The 25,724-nt window shown below is 42.7% G+C and overlaps 1 protein-coding gene across 2 annotated transcripts in view; it reads right to left on the reverse strand.

Annotated features, from left to right (window-relative positions):
* The window catches only part of igdcc4 (immunoglobulin superfamily, DCC subclass, member 4), a 112,251-nt gene that overhangs the window by 74,021 nt on the left and 12,506 nt on the right, over window positions 1–25,724 (reverse strand). The window contains exon 2 of one of the 2 annotated variants that reach the window (XM_052150498.1): window positions 1,729–2,037. The exons of the other annotated variant lie outside the window; for it this stretch is intronic. Coding sequence (XP_052006458.1) covers window positions 1,729–2,037 — 309 coding nt within the window. The remainder of the gene's footprint in view (window positions 1–1,728; window positions 2,038–25,724) is intronic. 2 annotated transcript variants of the gene reach the window in all.

Consider the following 25,724-nt stretch of genomic DNA (forward strand, 5'->3'; position numbering starts at 1 on the left):
ATAGCCTAGATTGAGTTTAATCCTGCATGTGATTAATATTTGCACTAAGGTTGTTGATTCAATTTGTTGAGTTTAATCCCCCTCCCCCACATCTCTGTTTATGTTATACTTTTGGGTCTGAATCAGGATACATTTGAATGAGAACTACCTTAAAAGAAAATTCTGGGTTCAATACAAGTTCAACTCAAACGACAGCATTTTTGGCACAATGTTGATTACCACAAACATTTATTTAGACTCATCCCTCATGTTCTTTAAAAAAAAAATAAATAATATCTGGGACCTGGTTTGCTCAGCGAGTATTGACGCTGACTGCCACCCCTGGAGTCACGAGTTCGAATCCAGGGTGTGCTGAGTGACTCCTGCCAGGTCTCCTAAGCAACCAAATTGGCATGCTTGATAGGGAGGGTAGAGTCACGTGGGGTAACCTCCTCTTGGTCGTAATTAGTGGTTCTCGCTCTCAATGAGGCACGTGGTAAATTGTGCGTGGATTGCAGAGAGTTTCATGAGCCTCCACATGCTGGGAGTCTCCGCGGTGTCATGCACAACGAGCCACGTGATAAAATGCGCGGATTGACAGTCTCAGAAGCTGAGGCAACTGAGACTTGTGAGTGTGAGGTGAGTAATCGCGCCACCATGAGGACCTACTAAGTAGAGGGAATTGGGCATTTCAAATTTGGGAGAAAAGGGGAGAAAAAAATTATTCAAAAAAACTAAAATCTAGGGTACAGTGAGGCACTTATAATGGAAGTGAATGGGGTCAATCTGTAAACTTTAAAACACTCACTGTTTCAAAAGTATTGCCATAAAATGTAAACAATATGTGTTTTAACATAATTTTAGAGTGAAAAAATTGCTTGCTAACCTTTTCTGTGTAAAGTTATATCCAATTTTACAACTGTGTTGACATAAAGACGCAACACTAAAACCAAAAAACGATGATCTAAACAACTCATAAAATTATAAGCTGAATATTCTCCAAAAATTGCCCCCATTTGCTTCCATTGTAAGTGCCTCACTGTAACCTCAATTTTGGCTTTATTTAAGAAAATAAAAACAAGTCAAAATACATTTTTGTGGTAATCATTATTGTGCCAAAAGTTCTATCGACTGAGCTTAAATTGTATTGAACCCGGAATATTCTTTTAAGCATAAGCAAACTATACTGCATATTAAAGAGACACTCAAATGTTATATGAATACTGAGTACTTAGATCTGAAACTATAAAGGTAAATAAAATTATGGAGGTAAATTTATGACTAAACTCTTTGACTCATAAAAGCATGTTGAATTGGTCTTATCGAAAAAAGAAATGCAATTAACGAGGATGAAATTCATTGTGAAATGTTTCGAAATTAAATACTCAATGCTTAAAAATACAACCATGTTAAATTTCAGCCACCCATGCAACACATTTAAATGCAAGCACTGATAATACAGACTTTAGTCATGAATTTACTTCCATACAGAAGTTTGTAGACTATAATAAGAATGTAAGGCATTCCAGATGATGCACACTTTAACAGGTGTCTGTGTGCTTAGTGGCCACTGACCCAAATTAATCCTACCAAAAAACCCAGAAAATAACTAACAAAGAACCTGCATATTGTATGGCATCCTAAAGTCTGACATGATCTGGATCTTTGAGCTTCCTAACACCCACAGCTGGTGTTTGCTAGAGCTGAATTAGAGTACACAGTGTTGTCGGGCTATACATTCATACTCACTGGCAAGATGCAGGGTGATAGCTCGGCTGGTCAGGGCTCCTGTTGAGCTGGTACTTAGGCAGCTGTACCCGCCCTCCACACCTGCTGAAGCCTGAATATCCATGGAGGAGGGCAGAATGAGCAGGGAGCCATTGGGCAGAGGCCGGATGGTCTGACTCTCAGAGAAGACCAATCCATCCTGTAGCCAGGTCACGTTGAGTGGGGGCTCACTGGCCCCCAGGTGGCAGTCCAGCAGCAGTGGGTTCCCAGGCTCCAGAACCACATGGAACGGACCAGCACCGCAGCTCAGTTCCACTGACAAGGGCTTCTCTAATTAGTGAGTGAGAGAACGGAGAGGGCGAGAGGGGAAGAGAAAGAGACACAGATGTGAGACTGGAAGGGCTGAATACAGCCTTAGGTTAAGAGGTCTTGGGGAGGGGGATTAATGAATGATCAATAGAAAGAAAGAAAGAAAGAAAGAAAGAAAGAAAGAAAGAAAGAAAGAAAGAAAGAAAGAAAGAAGAAAGAAAGAAAGAGAAAGGAAGAAATGAAAGAAAATAAAGGAAGGAAAAAGGAAGAGAGAAAGAAAGGAAGGAAGGAAGGAAGACAGGAAGGAAGAACATACATATTACTTTCAACTACCAATGGAAACAGATCTTTCAGCAGTGTAAGGCAATCTGGAAAGACAATTTGCCTTCCACTCAAAAGTACCTGCAGAACAGAGTAATCCCCGTTGTCAGTCATGTCAAGCGAGAGGCAATCATTTTATAACAACTATGCTAATCAGTCAGCCAAAACACTATTTCAGTGCTCTCTGTGCACACACACTACTCCATGAGAACACGTTGAGCACACATTGGTCTTCTGGTTATTGTGCTGCAGTAAGCTCCCAATTAATTACGCTAATGGGAAATGGAATTATTTCTTAGATTAAAATGGAAGCTGACCCTCCGTCATCCTTGTGTGTGTGTGTGTGTGTGTGTGTGTGTGTGAGAGAGAGAGAGAGAGACAAGCCAGAGCATGCAGCTCTTTTAGTACACCAAAAGATGGAAAACACACAGCACGACTAGCCGGCTAGATGAACTCTTCATGCACAGAGATACAGTGTTTTTGTATGAGTGACTTTTTGAGGCAGAAAGCACAGAGTGGCAGAGTGAGACTAATACGATCACCTACCTCTGAATATAGGTGAAAATAAGGCCACTAAGCCTCTGGCTCAAATATGACCAGCACCATTCCAAATGAGAACTTATTAGTAAGCAAGAGATCAAATGTGTGTCTGCATTGATTCTGAGAGAAAATTTTTAATCCTGACCACAATGAGCTGTCCTGCATCAAAGATCTGTGGGGCACAATAACTCAGACACTGGCCTACTTTCAGCCGCCATTAACAGTTAGGAAGAGAATGCAGGATGGGTTCAATAGACAGTCACCCCAGATCACCCCGCTGCTCCTCTCTGTCCTCTTGCTACCTCTCTTCCATTCAAACTTCAATTAAAACTCATTAAGCCATTAAAGGATTATTCCAGGTTCAATACAATTTAAGTTCAATCAACAGCATTTATGGCATAATGTTGATTACCACAAAAATTTTAAAAAGCAATAATCGGTTACAGTGAGGCTTTTACATATATTGTAAGTAAATTGGCCAATCTGTAAATCTGTTTAAAAAGTACGCCAGACCACATAAACAATATGCGTGTTAATGTGATTTTAGTGTATAAAACGACTTACTAGCCTTTTCTGTGTAAAGTTATATGCATTTTTACAACTTTGTTGCCATGAAGATGTAACTCTGTAAATCTTGTAATCCCAATAAAATTACTTGAGGCAAATCTAGTCCCCCTAAGACCCGGACATGCATATCCCAGCCAAAATATTTTTGGCAAAGCATCCCAAGGCTTTTGATATCCTGGAGGATTTTAAAATAATTTATTTACCAAAACAAAACAAAAAATCATACAGGTGGCTCATCACTGTTAACAAAGAGAAAAAAAATCCTTCTGTAGAAATGCTTGAAGTCTTGCAGAAGTCTTGCAGTAAAAACAAAGCAAATTCTTGCGAGTCACTGTGATCAAGCTTCTTTCTTTGCGCTCATGAACTTGCAATTTTTAATTTAGATTTTTATAGAAAATTACTTATTGTAAGTTGTTTCTTACCTAAATCTAACGTATGCATTCAGAAGACTTGGAATATTACACACCAGTCACATGGACTACTTTTATGACACTTTTGGGCGCTTTTTTAAGCTTTAAATTGAGACAATATCAACTGCCATTGTATTGTACAAGACAGACTGAAATATTAATTAAAATATCTCCTTTCTGGTCAGCATAAGAAAAAAATGCTACAAAAAAAGTCATACAAACAAAGTCATTGAAACAACATGAGAGTAAATTATGACATTCATTTTTGGATTAATTTTCCTTTAAAATGTGTTATTGCTCATTTTGTGCCCCTTTTCTCTTGTACTCATAAAAAAACACCAAATTTATGAGACCCTGCTGAGTTTGTGAAATGGCAATGTTTGTGGCTCACAGGAGGACAATTTCTCACCCCAACGGACCCCTGCTGCTGTGGACTTCCTTTGTGACAAATTCAGTGGGGAGTCTCATGGCAGAGATCCAATCAAATCATTACTGATGATAGTGTGCGCTTGCAAATGAAGAGATAGCTGGGCAACAATGAACAAAGTTGTGAGAGAGTTTTCATGCACTGATAGCATTTTCCATTGCTGATACTAAATTCAGTACTAGCTCAAAGCATCATCCAATGCAAAGTAGCAAAACCTTTTTATTTTATTAGTGGTTTAAAACACTAATCCCTAGTGAAAAGAAGAGCAGCGCAGCATAGCTGATCATCAGCAGAGTATGAGTTTGGTTCTGGCCAATAAGTCTGGTTCCCTTATTTACAAAAGCAGCTCAAAGACACACACATTCACATAAATGTAGATCTGAGTTACTGTAAATAATCAACATATTTTACTCATATATTACAGTGCAAGCTTCTCAGTTCCACAATACCAACCTCGTCTTTTCAGCTATACAAGTACATTATTTACTCTGCATATGAGCACTGGTGTCAGTAGAGTTGAGGGAGTGCTCAAGGGTAGCACAGGGCATTTTGTCTGAACTGTATTCCATCCAGTGAAACCAGCAGTGGACTGTCTGCATTGCCAAAGGGATGAAACACTCATGATATGACTAAACAAATACACACTGTGATTTCGCAATATACTGCAGCATTGAAATGACCTGTAGTAAATCTCTCTCAACACTCTTCACATCTGACTTACCTTGAGGAACAAAGCATGCCATTTGTTTTCAGTACAATATAGTATACAAATATTTATTTTGTTTTTAATACATGAACGCTGCACTGTAGAGGAAAAAAAAAACAATAAAGTAGATTCTCCTACTAATCATCAAAATAAACTCTACTAAGATAGGCTTTCATACTCATGTATAATCTATAGCATTATAATTCTTAAATCTTTTATTCTTATTTTTTCTCTTCATTAGGAGAATATTTTATCATAATGGTTCACATTTGTAATTTTGAGGCATTAATTATATATATATATATATTAGGGCTGTCGTGCGATTAATTTTACAAAAAATAACGCATTAAAAAAATGTATGCTTTCCTGAGAAATGCAAGCTTGTAGTACCGCCTGTTTACTTCAGAGGGCAGTAAGTGGCATTTCAGCTGTGTGAGCAACACACAGTTATTACAGTGAACAAAACATTAACAACCCTTCGGGGGACACACAACACAAGCATACGTTACGTTCTTGCGTTCAAAACAATTGAAGGAGCGCAAATGTGAACTAAGGTATATCAAGATGTGTTTAAACATTGAGTATTAAACTATATTTAACTTGACACAGTGACCTAATTATTATACTTTTATGATGCAACACACACGAGACGTGACACAAGCATGTCTGACGCAGGTCGCATGGTCTTTACCTCACAAATAGTTAATTACCAACAAGGTTAAGGAGGTGTCCTTTAAACTGTTACACCATTTTTACACAGTCAATCTTTAATTAAGAAACATGCTCCCTGAAATACATCCACTTTGCTCCTTCTGTACTGTTGTAGATAAATCTGCCCCTCACCTTTTTGGGAATGTGTCCACGCTGTAATATTTTGGAGAAAAGTTTGTTTGTTTGTACGTAACTCTATTTTAACTAGTTTTTCTTTGCTTTATAAAGTTGTTTTATTTGGTTTTTACAGTTTTGATAACTTAAGTTAATATTTTCTGATTAATCTGTTTATTTATCTTGCCAAGTTTTTTTTTTTTATACATAAGTGTAAATGTATGTCTATAAAGCCTCTATTTGCACTTTTTTGTAAAGACTTGAAATATTATTTAAATACTCTTTGTACCTCCAACAACTCCAAAGTATTGAAAACCATTGCACTATGTAATTAATATAATGTATTGGCATTATTGTAAAATATATCTGTAGTATTGTGTACTATGTATACCCCTGGCTATAAAAAATAAAAAAAATGTCTGACGCAGGTGTTCATTGACGGGTCCTTAAACAAGCCCTCATAATAAATCTCCAACTGATTGACAAATTCACTTGTGAAATGGATTGCTGTGAACTGTATGCCAATGATTGAGTTATGATCAATAATATGGTAGTAAACAATATTATAATTCTAAAGCCGCTTTTTGAATGGTCTTATCAATGATTAACACTTCTGCCACAAGAATGTAATGCATTTTAATTATATTATATATATATATATATATATACTGTATAGATATATATGCATGATTTTTTAATATTTAAAAATAACAATGTATAATTATTTCATCATTATATATTGAATTATTGTTATATGAGGGGCTTTCTCAGCAAATATTTGTATATGCGATTAATCGCGATTAATTAATCGGGACACCATGTAATTAATTCAATTAAAAAAAAAGTAGCTAGTAGCTGAAAAGTAGCTAGTTTAAAACAGAAATGTCAGCATTCATCAAGCTCAACCATTCAACCTGGTTACCCAATTAATTGAAAAGGAAAAAAAAGTAAAAAAAATAGTAGGTAACTTCGACACTGTGTTAGTAGCTGACACAGTGGAAGCTCCTCCAAGGGGTGGTGACCTTGAAACCCTATACCATCATGCCAATTTGATTGGCTGGTGACGCTTTTTGGTAACACAGTTTCAAAAATGTAAAACCTCATAGAAAATGAATAGCAAATAAAACAGCTCATATAATATTTAGTTTGACGATATACATACAACAAGTTTCCTTGTTGGAAAAAGGACAAAAGAAAAGTTTCACAACTTTTTTCCCCCTATTCGTGGAGCAACTGATTTTTCACTGTTAAGGGCCCAAGAGAAACACTGTCCTTCCTGCAGTTGGAAAATCCTGATGATTTGGCACAGGGCTCAGGCTTATATGCCTGTGATGACACATACATAGGGAAGAGTGCCAAGCATCACCAGCCAATCATCACAGCCCCTGGGACGAGATCCCACAATGTTAGCTAGATCAGTTACCGAGAAGTTTATAAGTAACCAAAAAGCTAAATTTGGTTCCAAACTAACTAGCCCCTACTAAATGATAGCTTAAATTTAAGTGAAATTTGCAACCCTTTTATTCATTCTGGTGTAGCTTTTTATTAGATATCATTATAATTATTATTATTTTATTTCATATAAAAAAATTAAAATTATATATATATATATATAATTTAGTTTTGTCTATTTCATTTTGATGTTTATTGTTAGTTGATAGAAAATAACAAATTCACACGCAAATCAGGGTTTTAAAATGTATTTAGACTTAGTCCCAAATTTAGGTAACATTGTTGCAAAAATTTCAAACCTCATGAAAATGAACTGCAAATAAAACAGCTCATATAATATTTAGTTTGACCTCCTGAGGTTGATGATACACTTCACACCTTTTTCTGCCTATTCATGGAAATTGCCTCATATCATTCATAATTGCACATATTGCATTTGTGTTAAGTGTGGCAACATATAACACAAAAATGTACCATGAATTAGGAGCACAATAAAACTTGTCTCTTAATGTTTTGATGTCCTTCAGAGAAATTATTTTTCCTTTTTGGTCGAGAAAAGACCACTTTGCTGTTGAAGCGTACAAATAACAAGCTGTTCAGTACATATAAAGTTGAGGCAAACCTTTATGTTACCCATTCTTCTGACAAATTCTATCGAACCACAACTAACGCCCATTTCACACATACTCCGTTTGCAGTGCGCATGCGGTGCGTATTTTTTTCCGTACCCATTTTAACAGGTAAGAGCTTTTACACTGCATGCGGATGCAGTCCATCGATCCGTTCCAGTTGCAGTGCGTATACAGCAGTGCAGCAATGGTTTCCGCACCGAGTCTATTTTTGCTGTGCCGCACCGCGCTGAATTAAAGTGGCAGCGCATTGTTCACATTAAAATAGACAGATTGACAAGAAACTGTAATAATTTCATCATATACACATAATTTCAGTTAATGTGTTCTACAGTTACTAAATTACAGGGTCAAGAAAAACAAAAAAGTATGATTATAGTCCCAAAAGTTGCAAAATGCCATCATATATGATTTTTTTACCCTAAAAAAAGACAGAGTGAACGCAAATGCGTCTCATTCTTCTCCTTCTTAGCAACATATATAGCACGATAGCTTTTCTTCTGTCAACAACTCGAACTACATGTAAAACAAAGAATCACAATGATTAAAATACATTTTCATACTGTTTCAATGTCTTAAACAATGTCAAAGTTAATGTTTGGATTTAAAATCTAAATTCCTTACACATTTTTGATTTTGTGGCACACAGAAACTGCGGATCAATAGCGCACTGCAAATGCAGCATATCTGAAAGCACTATAGCGCGTGCTGCTCCTGTACCGTATACGCACCGCATACGTACCGCATACGCACACGGAGTATGTGTGAAACGCGCGTAAGTCCTTAATTACACATGAATTTCAGAAGTGTTTCTAAAAGCATATGTTTGTATAATTCAAACTTAAACATTAATCTTCACTTTCATTAACACCGTATGTTCAAAGGCCATGTGAAGAAATTATGAGCACTGACTGAAATCTCAGCCTGCTCTACTGGCTTGTTTGATTAAAAATGCAAACATATATTTTAAGACATTTTATTTCTGTATTGTCATGACAATCCAACACTACATATCGTACAAGCTATTGGCTGAGAACTAGTAAGCTGTTACGAATGGAGGCAGCGAAGCAGACGAGGAGATGCGGATCCAATCGCAGTTCAACTTTATTAAGTAAACAAACAGGCAAAACACAAAACACGGGAACAAAGGAAAAACCCTCAATGGGGAAATAAAACATAAAACTAGAAAACACGGGCAGGGAACACATACCAGGCTAACAACAACATTCAACGAACGACAAGGGGTGAACAAAAAGCAGGGCTTAAATACGCAGTGAGTGATGACTGAATGAGATACAGGTGAAAACAATGAACAAAATGGCAGTGAAGATGGCAGGTGGATTCTGGGAAGTGTAGTTCTAAACAATGACAAGTGAACACGAAGGCTAACCAAAAGACAAAAGTGAAAACTAAGGAATGCAAAGGTGGCAGACAAAGGGCAACAGTGAAACAAGACAAGGAATTCCTAACATAGCCCCCCCTCAAGGATCGGATTCCAGATGATCAACATAAAACAAAAAATATGTCCATTGACTGGGGGAGGAGCTTGTGGTGGGCAGACAGACCAAGGGGGGCAACGACGGGCAGACAGGCAGTCCAGGGGGCAACGAAGGGTAGACAGGAAGTCCAAGGGGGCACAAAGGGCAGGCAGGAAGTCCAAGGGGGCACAGATGGCAGGCAGGAAGTCCAAGGGGGCACAGATGGCAGGCAGGAAGTTCAAGGGGGCACAAAGGGCAAGGACAGGTTCAGGTGGTCTGGGAGCTGGCCACCGGGCAAGGACAGGTTTGGGGAACCTGGGAGGAGGCCACTGGACAGGGACTGGGTCAGGAGGCCTGGGAGGAGGCCACAGGACAGGGACTGGGTCTGGGGGCCTGGGAGGAGGCCACAGGACGGGAACAGGGTCAGGAGGCCTGGGAGGAGGCCACAGGACAGGGACTGGGTCAGGGGGCCTGGGAGGAGGCCACAGGACAGGGAACAGGGTCAGGAGGCCTGGGAGGAGGCCACAGGACAGGTACTGGGTCAGGAGGCCTGGGAGGAGGCCACAGGACAGGGACTGGGTCAGGAGGCCTGGGAGGAGGCCACAGGACAGGGACTGGGTCAGGAGGCCTGGGAGGAGGCCACAAAGGCGGTGACCTGGAAGGCTCTGGCGGTGAAGCTGTAGGAGGCTCGGGAGGCAGAGCCGCAGGAGGCTCGGGAGGCAGAGCCGCAGGAGGCTCGGGAGGCAGAGCCGCAGGAGGCTCAGCTGAGGGAGGCTCTGGAGGCGGAGCTGAGGGAGGCTCTGGAGGCGGAGCTGAGGGAGGCTCAGGAGGCGGAGCCGAGGGAGGCTCAGGAGGCGGAGCCGAGGGAGGAGGAACCATGGAAAGCTCGGGAAGCTCAGGGGGCAGAGCCGTGGGAGGCTCAGGAGGCAGAGCAGAGGGAGGCTCGAGAGGCGGAGCCCTGGGAATCTCGGGAGGAGGAGCCCTGGCAGACTCGAGAGACTTGAGAGATGGAGCCCTGGGAGGCGGAGCCCTGGAAGGCTCGAGAGGCTTGAGAGGCGGAGCCCTGAGAGGCTCAAGAGACTTGAGGGGTGGAGCCCTGGGAGTCTCAAGAGACTTGAGGGGTGGAGCCCTGGGAGGCTCAAGAGGCTTGAGAGGCGGAGCACTGGGAGGTTCGAGAGGAGCCCTGGGAGGCTCGGGAGACTTGAGAGGCGGAGCCCTGGGAGGCTCGGGAGACTTGAGAGGTGGAGCCCTGGGAGGCTCAAGAGGAGCCCTGGAAGACTCGAGAGGCAGAGCCCTGGGAGGCTCGAGAGGCGGAGCCCTGGGAGGCTCGAGAGGCGGAGCCCTGGGAGGCTCGAGAGGCGGAGCCCTGGAAGGCTCGAGAGGCGGAGCCCTGGAAAGCTCGAGAGGCGGAGCTCTGGAAAGCTCGAGAGGCGGAGCTCTGGAAAGCTCGGGCGGCTCGGAAGGCGGAGCTCTGGAAAGCTCGGGAGGCTCGGAAGGCGGAGCTCTAGGAAGCTCGGGAGGCGGAGCTCTGGAAAGCTCGGGAGGCGGAGCTCTGGAAAGCTCAGGAAGCTCAGAAGGCGGAGCTCTGGAAAGCTCAGGAAGCTCGGAAGGCGGAGCTCTGGGAAGCTCGGGAGGCGGAGCTCTGGGAAGCTCGGGAGGCGGAGCTCTGGGAAGCTCGGGAGGCGGAGCTCTGGGAAGCTCGGAAGGCTCGAGGGGCGCAGGCTCTAGGACGGGCATGACCATTGGTGCTGGCTTTTGGTCAGTCCAGGCTATTGGCATTAGTCCGGGAACGGTCGAGGCTACAGGCGCTGGCTCAGGGACGGTCGAGGCTACAGGCGCTGGCTCAGGGACGGTCGAGGCTACAGGCGCTGGCTCAGGGACGGTCGAGGCTACAGGCGCTGGCTCAGGGACGGTCGAGGCTACAGGCGCTGGCTCAGGGACGGTCGAGGCTACAGGCGCTGGCTCAGGGACGGTCGAGGCTACAGGCGCTGGCTCAGGGGCCGGTCGAGGCTACAGGCGCTGGCTCAAGGACGACCAAGGCGACAGGCACTGGCTCACTGACCTCTGAGGTGACAGGCACTGGCTCACTGACTGTGGTATGCGCTGGTTCACTGATTTCTGAGGCGACAGGTACTGGCTCACTGACCTCTGAGGCGACAGGTACTGGCTCACTGACCTCTGAGGCAACAGGCTCTGGCTCACTGACCTCTGAGGCGACAGGCTCTGGCTGGGTGACTGTGGTATGCGCTGGCTTGGGTTCGCTGACCATGGCTGACGAGAGCTCTGGCTCGCAGACCGGGGCAGGCGAGGGTTCTGGCTCGCTGACCGTAGCTGACGAGGGCTCTGGCTCGCAGACCGGGGCAGGCGAGGGCTCTGGCTCGCTGACCGGAGCTGGCGAGGGCTCTGGCTCGCAGACCGGGCAGGCGAGGGCTCTGGCTCGCAGACCGGGCAGGCGAGGGCTCTGGCTCGCAGACCGGGGCAGGCGAGGGCTCTGGCTCGCAGACCGGGCAGGCGAGGGCTCTGGCTCGCAGACCGGGGCAGGCGAGGGCTCTGGCTCGCAGACCGGGGCAGGCGAGGGCTCTGGCTCGCAGACCGGGGCAGGCGAGGGCTCTGGCTCGCAGACCGGGGCAGGCGAGGGCTCTGGCTCGCAGACCGTAGCTGACGAGGGCTCTGGCTCGCAGACCGTAGCTGACGAGGGCTCTGGCTCGCAGACCGGGGCAGGCGTGGGCTCTGGCTCGCTGACCGTGGCAGGCGGAGACTGGGGAGCAGAAGCCTTTCCTCTTCTCCTCCTCCGCCGGGCGGACGAAGCTAGCAACGCTGGCTCGTTGGCCGTGGTAGGCGTGAAGGGACGAACCACGGGCGAAGGGAGATTTACCACTGCGGGAGGAGTGGCAGGGTTCTCCTGGATGACGCCCACAGTAAACGGTGAACCGCAGGCCAGCAGAGTCTCCTCCACGAACACGTGGAGCGTCCAGCCGCGCGTTGCCTGTGGCAACCGCTCCTTGAGCGCACTGTTCAGGCTCGCCCGGAAAAACCCCACCAGGTCGGAGTCAGGGAATTCGGTGGCACTCGCAATCGCGAGGAAATCGCGGATGTGGTCCTCCACCGGACGATTTCCCTGACTAAGGCTGAGCAGCTGACAGCTTGCTTTTCGAACCGCTGGATCCATGTTTGGTCATTCGTTCTGTTACGACTGGAGGCAGCGAAGCAGACGAGGAGATGCAGATCCAATCGCAGTTCAACTTTATTAAGTAAACAAACAGGCAAAACACAAAATACGGGAACAAAGGAAAACCCTCAATGGGGAAATAAAACATAAAACTAGAAAACACGGGCAGGGAACACATACCAGGCTAACAACAACATTCAACGAACGACAAGGGGTGAACAAAAAGCAGGGCTTAAATACACAGTGAGTGATGACTGAATGAGATACAGGTGAAAACAATGAACAAAATGGCAGTGAAGATGGCAGGTGGATTCTGGGAAGTGTAGTTCTAAACAATGACAAGTGAACACGAAGGCTAACCAAAAGACAAAAGTGAAAACTAAGGAAAGGTGGCAGACAAAGGGCAACAGTGAAACAAGACAAGGAATTCCTAACATAAGCACTGCACAAGGTGGACAAAGATGGAGCTGTGTCTGAACAAGCGTTTGTGCCGGCGGGATATGTGGCATATGTACTGAACAACCACTAATGAAAGCTGGGAAGACAGGGACAGATGGTCTAACTGATAGCCCAGTACACCAAAGCATTTAAATTCAGATGGAAACATGTCTGTGTGTGGAATTTCTGTGTGTATTATATCCTGGATACAGTGCCAGCTATTATTCAGTAGCACATAAAACACACACACACACACACACACACACAGAGAGAGAGAGAGAGAGAGAGAGAGAGAGAGAGAGAGAGAGATGATTGAATACATGAAAACATTACCACAGAAACAACATGTATGTAATGTTTCACATCAAAGTATTTTTACGTAAGGATTCAATACAGTGATTCCACAATTATAAGCCTATTAACTTTGGACATGACATCATATATATTTATATTTGTACTGGATCAGTTCACTGGTCATTGTATAAGGGTATTCATTGAGGTACAGATGATTTTACAGCATTATTAGTTTATTTTCCCTGGCATAGAGAGTTGGTGTACTGAAACTATCGGAAACATCATGCCGACTTCCCTTGTGATATGTTGGATTATAATACAAAACGAGTGAACAAGATAGATCAGCTTACACAACCAAACATACTTTCACGATTGTCAAAATATTTGCAGTGATGAGGCTTTATTTTCTAACATTGGGAAGTTATGGTTTAATGTAATCAGGTTCACCTCATTCAATTATTCACTTTGTCAAGGAGAAAGATGCTTCTGTTATCAATATTTTGTTTAAAATGAACAAGAATAACAATAAAAAACAGGGGGGAAAACATGTAAGGCAATCCTCTACGGACACATACTAAAATTATCTAATGTCATGAATTGAATTTATAATAATGATACAAGCTGTTGTCACTTTTTTAAATTTCATACATATATTTAACACAAAATATGCACACAGTTGGAACCTAATAATGAACATAGAATTACACATCTAACAATTTAGTGGCTACTATATAAAAATTACTAAGTAAAAAACAAATTAAATAAAAAGCATTAGGTTTATGGAGCAGGGCTTTACACAGGTTTTTACCAAACCCCAGCATTTGTGCTGCAAGAACCTGTTTGTAAAATTCTTACATATTTACAGTGAAAATAAAGTACTTTTATTAAAGAACAGAAACAAACAGGCAACACAAAACTCTCATGAGGGAGAGGAAACAAACAAAACAAACCAGATGTGGAATGGGATGTGGTCATGTGTCTGTCACAGGGGAGAGAAGAAGCGGTAAAGGCCATCACCTGGTGATTAATGATACGTAACACCTGTGTCTAGTTACAGTGACGACAGAGTTGGGCTTGAAAAGGCTGCCAAGAATGCCAGTGAATGAGAGAGAGTTGGGAACAAAGAAACCCAGAGTCTTGTGGCTGAAGCTTACCAGACTGTGAAGCTAAGATTTTTAAATTGTGAAGCTGAATGAGTTGTGAAGCTGAATTATGTTGTGTTGTGAAGCTGACATGCATGAACTGTAGACCAAATGAAAAACATTAAAGACTGACTTACTTGGATTGCCACCCCACTTCCGCTCCCTTCCTTATTCCTGGAACCTTCTTACACTGGTACCGAAACCCGGGAATTCCTTCTGCAAAGACTGGCGGAGGCCCTCCAGGAGCTCCTCCAGGCCCAGGCCGAGGATCGGCAGGCTCCAGACAAGTTCGTCACCACGACCCCGGAGGCAGTGAAGCCACACTTCCTCCTCACAAAGATGGACCCTCAGGACGATCCAGAGGCATTCATGGGCCTCTATGAATACTATGCCACCGCCTTCAGCTGGCCTCAGGTCCAATAGGCCCTCCACTTGCTACCACTTTTCGGGGAGGCCCAACTCGCGGCACAACAACTGCCAGTTTAAGACCGCCTGGAATACAAAAAGCCGAAGACCGCTATCCAGCAACAGGTGGGCCGCACTCCCAAACAGCACCGCCAGTGGTTCCGCTTCCTTACGCTGAGTGAAGCAGGCTGCCAGTTTGCATTTGCCAAACAGCTCCGGGATGCCTGCCGGATATGGGTGCTAGCCGGTAAAGGGTGCAGCATGGAGGACGTGATTGAAATGATGGTGCTGGAGCAGTTGATCATACTTCTACCCAAGCGAACTGCAAAATGGGTCGGTGGATGACGCCATTCAGCTGGCTGAAGCCCATATGGCGGCCAACCAGGAAGCCAGCGAGCCGCAGTCCAGTTCTCTCTCTCTCTCTCTCCTCTCTAGCTTTTCCTCCTCTTGCCCCTCCCTCTCCTCCCTTTCGCCCTATACCCGCTCCCCAGAAACGGGGAGTGGTTCCACCCAAACCAGCGCCTCACCTTCAGGTTGATGTGTCCAGCACCTGGGCCTAGGCTATCGGTTTTGCGGGGAGCCGGGTCAGTGATGGAGGTGGAGATGTGGATTCAGTCCCCAACATGCCACAGTCTGCCCCCGGTCGAGCATGTATGAACAGGATACCAGTTACAAATTTTGAGCTGTACATACCAAGCCCTGGTGGATTCGGTTTGTAATCAAACCTCGATCCACCATGGCTTGGTTCATGACAGGGCTTTGGGCACAAAACACAAGGTGATGGTGAGGTGTGTGCATGGGAATGTCCACAAATACCTGGCAGTGTCTACCGTTATTCAATTTCGGGGAGCAAAGCAGGATGCTTTGGAGGATGCGGTTAATTCCTGCCTCACCCATCCACTGATTATGGGAACCAATTGGCCAGGGTTTAAATGATTATTAAAATCATTGTGTGTGGATGGGTCCTGCAAACAAAAAAACACGGTGTGTGGTGTGTGATGCAATGGCTGGGGAGGCGGAGCCGGGGTCGTCTGCGTCTGCTCAGCGTCAGAATGATGCAGGTGGGGAATCCTCCGGCATTCTGCTCTCAGGGAGTTCCCAGAGGGGGATTTTCATTGCGTGATGAAACCCTTAGGGTAGCCTTTGATCAAGTGAGAGTAATCAATGGCCAGCAGCTACAGCCCGATGTCGCCCTCAAATATCTGTACTTTTCAATTATTAAGGACCGGTTGTATCGAGCGACGCAGGACACTCAAACCAATGAAAATACAACCCAGTTATTAGTCCCGAGGAGCCATCAGAAAACACTTTTCCAGATGGCTAACCATCCTACGGCGGGTCACTTAGTGCAAGAAAGAAAACTACACCCTTTAATGGTCCACTTTTATTGGCCGGGCATTCACGGGGATGTGCACAGATGGTGTGCGGCATGCCGTGAATGCCAGCTGGTGAATCCACCGGCCACCACAAGCACGCCATTGCACCCATTACCATTAATTGAGGCCCCTTCAAAAGAATTGGTATGGACCTTGTCGGACCATTAGAAAGGTCAGCATGTGGATATTGGTTTGTATCAGTCCTGGTGGATTAAGCAACGCAATATCTGGAAGCAGTGACCTGACGCAACCTTGATTATGAAGTTAAACGAACGGATAGAGGTGAGGCACATCAAATTTATCACCTCAAACTCCTTAAATTATGGAGAGAGGCTGTCCCCATGTCCATAGCTATGGTAGTTCCGGAGAGGCGGAGCTCGGGCCAGAGGTGAAGTTGAAAGCCGATCCATTCACGCCGATCCATTCACTGCCATCCCAGCTCACGAGGGTGGCCAGGTTGCAAAATGAGTTTGCAGACGTGTTCTCTCCTCTTCCCGGTCAGATTAACCTCATACAACACCATATCGAGACCCCACAGGGAGTGGTAGTGCATAGCTGGCCATACGGTGTACCCAAGCACAAGAAAAAGGTGATTCAGGACGAGATGGGGGATAATAGAAGAATCGCACAGCAATTGGGCGAGCCCGGTTGTTCTTGTACCTAAGAGTGACGGGTCAGTCCGGTTCTGTGTTGATTACCGGAAAGTCAACGTGGTATCTAAATTTTACACATACCCAATGCCCTGAATTGACTAACTATTCAATCAGTTGGGTGCGGCTCAATTTTATTCAACACTGGATTTAACTAAGGGATAATGGCAGATCCCCTTATCTCCATTATCTCGAGAAAAAACTGCCTTTTCCACACCATTTGGATTACACCAATTCTTCACTCTTCCATTCGGTTTGTTCGGGGCTCCTGCGACATTCCAGCACAAGATCCTCCGGCCACACACTGCATATGTTGCTGTCTACTAAGATGATATCATTTCTCTCTCCCCAATATTTTAAAGACGGATACATCAGAGAGGGGGTTGGGGGACGTGCTCTCGCAGGAGGTGGAGGGTGTGGAGCATCCTGTGCTCTACATTAGTCGTAAGCTCTCTTTGAGAGAGACTAAGTATAACACCATCGAGAAAGAGTGTCTGGACAGACTCGTCAATGGCCTCAGGGAACTGGACAGATTCAATGACCACAGGGAACTGGAAAGGCTCGTTGACAGCCGCCATGGTTGGGAGCACTGACAGAAACTGGCAGCGACTGGGGGAACAGCCCCCATAGCCGTGAATGCTGGTAGCGGCTGGGGAATAGACTCCGTGGCCGGGAACTCTGGAAAAAAGTGCGCAATTAGAAGTAGAAGTAGAGTATCTGGTCTTCAACTGGGGTCATGGGCAGGTACGTCCCCAAATAGACAAGACCACAGCGATAGTGGCCTGTCTGTGTCCCAAGTCCAAAAAGGAGGTGAGACAGTTCATGGGGCTGGTTCACTATTACAGAAGGTTTGTTTCAAATTTTTCTTATGTCACCAGCCCCTTGACTGATCTCAAAAAATTGGGGCACCAGATCCGGTCCAGTGGATGGAGGCATGCCAACAGGCTTTCTCGAGAGTGTAATCTGCACTCTGTGACGGGACGATTTTACATACTTCTTCTCTCTCCCCAATATTATAAAGACGATACATCAGAGAGGGGGTTGGGGACAGATTTGATGACCACAGGGAACTAGACAGGCTCATCGATAGCCACAGGTTCCCAATTTGGAATGCCCAATTCCCAACGCGCTCTAAATCCTCGTAGTGGCGTAGTGACTCATGTCAATCCGGATGGTGGAGGATGAATCTCAGTTGCCTCCACGTCTGAGTACGTCATTACGCGCATCTTATCATGTGGCTTGTTGAGTGCGTTACTGCGGAGACGTACCACTCGTGGAGGCTCATGCTATTCTCCACAGCATCCACGCAAAACTCACCACGTGCCCCACCGAGAGGGAGAGTCACATTATTGTGACCACAAGGAGGTTAACCCAACGTGACTCTACCCACCCTAGCAACCGGGCCAATTGGTGGCTTAGGAAGCCTTACTGGAGTCACTCAGCACACCCAAGATTTGAACTTGTGACTCCAGGTGTGGTCTGCGTCTTTACTTGCTGAGATTCCCAGGCCCCCCAACCGAGACGTATCTTACTACCAGGTGTAAATGTGGTCAAAGATGAGATGAGCTTTACGGTGAAATTTTTCTTAGAGATATGAATGAAAGTGAATTGTAACTAAGGATACAATTCTGCCAAACCTGTCCTTTTGTGTTTCTCGGAATAAAGAAAGTCATATGGGTTTGGAACAACGAGAAGTGAGCAAATGATGACAGAATTTTATTTTTGTGTGAACTATACCTTTAAGATTGGACTGAAATAATCTGGGATATTATAAAAAATAAACCTACTCTTTTCTAATGCTGGAATTATTTAAAAAGATATACAGAATGGCAGGTGCCAAACAGCCAGGAACAGCACAAGGTTTTACAAACTTTCAGTTGGTTCTTCTTGTGTTTAGAAATAATAGCTTCTATCCTGCTTTCTCTGTATTAAAGAGTCTCTGAAATTGTTTCTGATCAGCAGCTAGTTGTCATTGATTTTTGAACAATGACAGTCCTGTGTTAATGCAGTCATTCGTGAGACATCACAAAAGTTGCAAAAGTTCAGAACAACATTTTTGTAACTCAGTTTCCTTTTGGACTAGTGATGAAGTTTTGAAAGTTACAGCATGTTTATATAGTACATCAAGTTCTTGTTTCTCAAAACATCAAGGGAAATTTGATTCCTCATAATATGACCCTTTTAAAAATGCAATTAGCACCACTCAGGCAGGACTTGACGAAGCAGAGAATCATATTTCTCAGGTGGAGGATGTGTCAAGGTGCTTGGAAAGTGACAGTGAAGGGATGGCTAAACGGGTGAAAGTTCTCTGGAATAAAGTTAAGCAGATTATCTATGAAATTAAACCACACAGGACTGAATGGAATTACATCCAACTAATCATCTTTAAAATGATAGTTTACCAAGTCTGTCACTTACTCACCCTCATGTTAATCCAAACTGTCTTTCTTCCATGTCATTTACTTTCACTATTCTTTTTTACATACATTGAAATTAAATCGGGACTGAGGATGTCATTCATCTCTAATATCTCCTTTTGTGTTCCACAGAAGAAAGAAAATTACATTGGTTTAGAACTACATGAGGGTGAGTAAATTACAGAATAGACTTTTATTTTAGAATTAACATTTTCAGTAAACTATCCCTTTAAAGAGGTTAAAGAGAAAGGGAGTGAGAGAGAGGGACTGAAAGGAACATAATTTAAGTGGAGACCCTGACCTAAGCCTAATGACATTAACATCCGTACTCCATGCTAGTGAAATAAGAAGTTGAGATATTAAAGGTCTTCAAAAATATGTAGGTCTTTGAAGTCAAAGTATCTTCATCTTTTGTTCCAGTGGTGGGCTGGGGGATGTTTTGGGAACTGCCATGTTTGACTGCAATTTTTATTTTATTTTTTTATTAATTAATTAATTTTTTGAATTCTGTATCTGCATCTGTGCACAGAAGAAGCGAACTCTTTTACTTCTATCTGGAAAGATGGTGTGTAGACATTATAAGTAATGGCCATGGGTCACCCATCAGGGAAATACTTCCGTAATTGAAGATGATTCTAATCAACTGTTGATTGTTAAACAGGGGATACAGCAATGACAGTGTCACGATCCTCTGTTGTCTGCCCCATGTTTCACCTGTCACAAACTACATTTCCCACAATTCCCGGCCCTCATCACTGCCAGCACTCAATCATTGTTCTCACCTCTTTGTTGTTTGATCATCACTGTGCCTGTGTATTTAAACCTTGTTTGTTCCCCAGTCATTGTCGATCGTTGTTTGTAGATGTTGGATGTCGATACTCACGCTGTTCTTGTACCCTTTGGATGTCGTTTGTGTTTTTTGTTTTATTTTCCCCATTGTGGACGTTTTATTTGTTCCAGTGTTTGTCTAGTTATTTTGCAAATAAAACCCGCACTTAGATCCGCACTCCTCGTCTGCCTCCTCCTACTAACGTTACAGACAGAGCATGCACATGTTGGGTTAAGATTAGATGTCAACACAAACGAAGGCAAAGAGGGAGATGAAGACTAAATACATTTATGTCAGAAGGAAAAGCCTTTGCAGATTCACAACAATATAAAAATATATTAAAATGTCCCTTACAAAAAAATCTAATTTAGCCATACACTTGTCCCAAATTTGCCACTCATTATTTTCAAACACAAATGAGCTTTTGATTTAACGCAATGTTTGCCAGATGTTTGAATCTCTTCACAGGTAGAAAATAAGTAATTTTTATTTCTATAGCACCTTTCTAGAACAGACGTCACAAAGTGCTTAACATCCACAATATATATAATTCATAAATAAAAACAAATAACAAAGACAAAACTAACAAATTAGACAAAAGCAATTTTAAACAAATGGGTTTTTATCTGCTTTTTAAAAATGACCCTGTGTCTACAGATCTTAAATCCAAAGGGAGAGCATTCCACAATTTGGGAGCAACAACCTCAAAGGCACAGTCACCTTTAGTCTAGAGCGAGGAACAGCTAACAAGGCCTGTTCCGAAGATCTCAGATTCCTGCTGAAGTTATAAGGTTGCAACAACTCTTTATATAAGCAGGAGCTTGACCATGCAATCATCTCAATAATTTTTTATTAAATTCTACATTTTACTGGGAGACAATGTAATGAAATAAAATTGGTGCTACATGTGATCTCTTTGATGACTTAGTTAAAAGTTTGGCAGCAGCACTTTGAACCACTTGTAATCGTTTCAAGGATGCATTATTAAGACAAGTAAAAAGAGAATTGCAATAATCAAGGCAAGAGGAAATTAACGCATGTATAATCATCTCCATTTCTACTGTGGACACGATTGGCCTTAGTTTAGCAATATTTCTCTAAAACAAGAACACACAAGAGAATTTACTTGCTGATCAAGACTCCAGGTCTGTCCCATATAAACTCCTAAATTTCGAAGTGTAGGCTTAACAAAATTAGATAAAGTACCAAGAGTTTCCATCATCTTTGGGAGAACACCAGCAGGAGCAGAATAAAAATAAGAACTTTAGTTTTTTTGGCATTTAACAGCAAGTAGTTTTCAGCCATTCAAACTTTTATAGAGTTTATGCAATCTAAAAGAATAGACAATTTAGTAATTTCATGTGGCTTAAAAAATATATATTGTTGAATAACATCTGCATAACAGTGATAGCATACATCCTGAAATGTACTTAATAATTGCCCTAAAGGCAACAAATGTAATGCAAAAAGCAATGGGGCCAAAACAGAGCCCTGGGGAACACCACATGCTGTTAATGAGACAAAATTTTAAACTCTGACTGAAAAAGGCCTGTCTGATAAGAATGACGAGAACCACTTCAAGGCATTTACCTGCATCACCTTACATTAACAAATCATTTGAAACTCTAAGGAGAGCAGTTTCAATAGAGTGCAACCGAAGGAAACCAGACTAAAATTTGTTAAACACATTATAGGTATCCAAAACAGCTGCAAGTTAATTAGCAACCACTTTTTTCCAAAACCTTAGCCATAAACAGTAACTTAGAAATAGGCCTATAGTTTTGGGGCAAAGATGGATCAAGAATAGTTTTTTTAAAAAGTGGTTGAACAACAGCAAAAACCCCGGCATGAGGTACACCCCTCCTCCTGTAGTTTTCAAAAATCCAATTCTAAAGCGGCTGTAATAACTAATGGGATGATTTCATGGATTTTCATCTATCTAGATTCACCCATCCTCTAACTTCAATCCTTTTTTTACATTAGCTCTAATAATCACTTGATTCAAAGACCCAGAAATTTTACATGCAAGTAAGAACACATATTTCTGTTATATGCAGATTTCATATTATTGCTGTATATTTCATATTATTGAATTATTATTGCTTTTTATCAGTACTTCCTAATATGATGGAACCATTTTTTTTAATTTTCAGGATATAATATCAAGTGACACAAATCAAATAAAATGTTTATCATGCGGTGACAGGATCCTGATGCCCATGTCCTGTGTTTGTGTTTGAGCACTTGGCTCAGGGGTTACTCCCTGGCCAGGTGCTCTGTCTGTCATTGTTTGTGTCTCTGTGTGATCACACGGCTTCGGGTTTGAATTTCTTGCCTATAGCGCTTATCTGTCTAGTTTGTGTTTTCATGTCCAGAGCATGGTGTCTGGGTCTTGACTTCGGTCTAGTTCAGTTTCAGTTCTGGGACAGGATCCAGACACTCATGCTCCATGGCTCGTCTGTGTGAGCGCATGGCTTCGGTTCTATTCCCATGTGTTCTTCTGTCAGTCTTGCATGTTGTGTGAGTGTACGTAGCTGTGTGTGATTCATCATCGCCATGTGCACTCGTGTCTGTTTTGGTCTTGTGTGTTAGCACATGGCTTTGTCTTTGTCTGCCATGTGCTTCCCCGACTCCACCTCCATGTTTCCCTGTCACTTTCCTTCGTTTAGTTCTTGTTGTGTTAATTGGTTCCACTTGCTCCTCGTGTGCTTTCCACCCTATTGTGCCCTTTCCCTCATGTCTTTGCCAGATTATTTTGTGATGTTTTTGAGTCAAGTCTAGTCTCCAGTCAGTTCCTGAACCTCGGTCAGTCCTGTCCTTGTTTATCTGTTTGTTGATCTTTGCTTTGTTTAGTCTTTTCTCTCCCTAGTGAGTGTTTTGTATTTTGTTTTGTTTTAATTAAGCCCTTTTTGAAACTGCCTTCCTGCATTTGTGTCCTCCCACACATACTGTAGTATTGCAGGATGAATACTAGGATTGTGCATGAGTAATCGATTAATTCTAGTACAGTCTCGTTCAGCTTTAAATATTAGACTAGTAAAAACACTACTCGAATATTGCAATTAGATTTTTTACGTGCCTTTGCCTCCCATGGGCAGCAATAAAACTGCTTCTCTCACATAAATCTTGCCATTACAACTAATGCATTGGTTTGCACTGTGGATGCATGACGTTGTTAAACGAATTGTTCAAAATAAAATTCTGTCTTTATTTAAAGTGACTGTATAGCTTCACAAGACAGCAATAATCTGAAATAGTTTGTGAAGTGTCTCGAATGTTTTGTTCCTCATTGAGCAAATCAACAACACACTCACCATTGCTGCTTCAGCTGTTAGAGAGATGCGTTTTATTTTTTCAATCTGCTCGCCAGTGATGGGCGGAGCTGTCTACCTTACCGGGGTTAAATTGCTTGTGGATTAGCGCCACCTATTGTAAAGGTGTGAATGTGCTAATGGTGAACATTCAATTAGCTTTCTGTGGGAAAGGGCCATTCACCGGCGATTCGCCTCTCATAATAACGTCGCGTTTGGTGTGAAAAGGCCTAAAGGGCCATTCGCTGGGGATTCGCCTCTCATAATCGCTTCACGTTTAGTGTGAAAAGGTCATTGGCTCCTAAACTGAAACGTTCACAACCCGACTGTCGCCAGTAGCAATTAGACTTTAAATTACTGTCAGAATCGGGGGCCTGGGTTGCTCAGCGAGTATTGTCGTTCATCCAGGGTGTTCTGAGTGACTCCAGCCAGGTCTCCTAAGCAACCAAATTGGCCCGTTTGCTAGGGAGGGTAGTGTCATATGGGGTAACCTCCTCGTGGTCATGATTAGTGGTTCTCGCTCTCAATGTGGCACGTGGTAAGTTGTACGTGGATCTTGCAGTGTCCCTGCGGTGTCATGCACAACGAGTCGCCTGATAAAATGTGTGGATTGACAGTCTCAGAAGCGAAGGCAACTGGGACTTATCCTCTGTCACCCGGATTGAGGTGAGCAACTGCACCACCACGGGGACATTTAGTAGTGGGAATTTGGCATTCCAAATTGGGAGAAAAGGGGATAAAAAAAAATTACAAATTACTGTCGGCATCAATTATTTTTGGTCACATTTGCAACCATTTTAGTCGCAGTCTGGAGCCCTGCTAGAGTTACTGACATTTAAGGAGAGGTTGTTGTTTTTGCACAATTCTGAAAATGCTCTGACATCCTCCATGTAAAACATTTCATCTCTATTGGAGATGAGGCCTTGGATGGTTCAATCAAGGTACCTTGGAAAAAGCTGTGAGCCCATAATATCAGTGAATAAACAAATATGCATCTCAATATAAGCTTACTTTAACTATTTTTCAAGGGGTACATATCAGTGTCAATGCTTCAAATCTCAATATGGAATAACCTATAAATTAAAGTCAGGTAAAAGCCTCTATTTTGTAGGACAAAACCTGCAAAAATAATAAATAAATACATAAATAAATAAATGAAATAATAAGAAAATAAATAAAGGAATAAAAGTCTTGATAAAACAAATATAATTAGTTTTTAATGAAAGTTATTCCTGAATTTATTTTTGTAGACTTTTTTCCTTTATTTATTATTTTCTCTTTTTATTTGTATTCTTTAAAACTTTTTTTATTCTTTCATTTTTTTAATTATTATTATTATTTATTTATGCATTCATTTATTTTTATATTTATTTATTCCCACCTGTATTCATTTCCATATTTAAATATTCACACATGTATTTATTTCTATACTTATTCTTACATTTTTGTCTCTTGTATGATAATTATGTGGGCTGGTCCTGCTTACCATTGGTTTATTGTAGATTGAAGCGTGTGCTAGATTACTCTTGACTTGTTCTGATGTGACGTTAGGTCATAGCCATATCGTGTAAAATGTTAAATCGTGTTAAATAAGGTTTCAAGAGCAGTTGTGTGATAGTACCATCCCATTAAGTGGCCTGTGCCGAAATGACCTGACTAAAAGATAACTAATGTATGTCTACAGATTAAACACAGTGCAGCACATTTTGACACAAAAGACTAAAAACAACTTTTCTCTGGTGGCTGTGTTCAGGCATCCCCTGCCAAAACAATGTCGGGAATAGACATATTATATCCTCGGACCATGAATGGAGATGACGCCCTCTCTTGCTCATGGACCAACAAGACTAAACGGACTCAAAATACAGTGCACCATGATGTCCATATCAAACATTCATACAAAAACACAAATTAAATCTAATCAGCACTTACATGTCAGTTAGTAGGGCAAATAAGCTGAAGACCAGGAGAAAGATATGAACTAAATTGGAAAGGGAAAATCAGAGTTCCACATCTCTATTGAATCTGAAAAGCATTTCCATTGTCACAGGTGCTATCTGTATGATAAGAAGTAACAGTCACACAAGTCGCGGAAGCTTCAGCTCCAACTCCACCCCTTTATCTGTAAGCCACACACACACAGAAAGTTTTTAACATGATATGTTTTGATGATATCAGTCTCTGCATATTCAGTTTTGGGAATTTTGCTGAGGCAAAAGCAGTGCAGCTAGATCAAAAGCAGAACGGCATGAGACAGGTAGGACAAGGGCATATTATAAGACATAATGTGACAATAAGGAAATAGAATTGAGCCTCATTAAA

The sequence above is a fragment of the Xyrauchen texanus genome, chromosome 2 (genome assembly GCF_025860055.1).
Source record: "Xyrauchen texanus isolate HMW12.3.18 chromosome 2, RBS_HiC_50CHRs, whole genome shotgun sequence".
Classification (NCBI taxonomy): Eukaryota; Metazoa; Chordata; class Actinopteri; order Cypriniformes; family Catostomidae; genus Xyrauchen; species Xyrauchen texanus.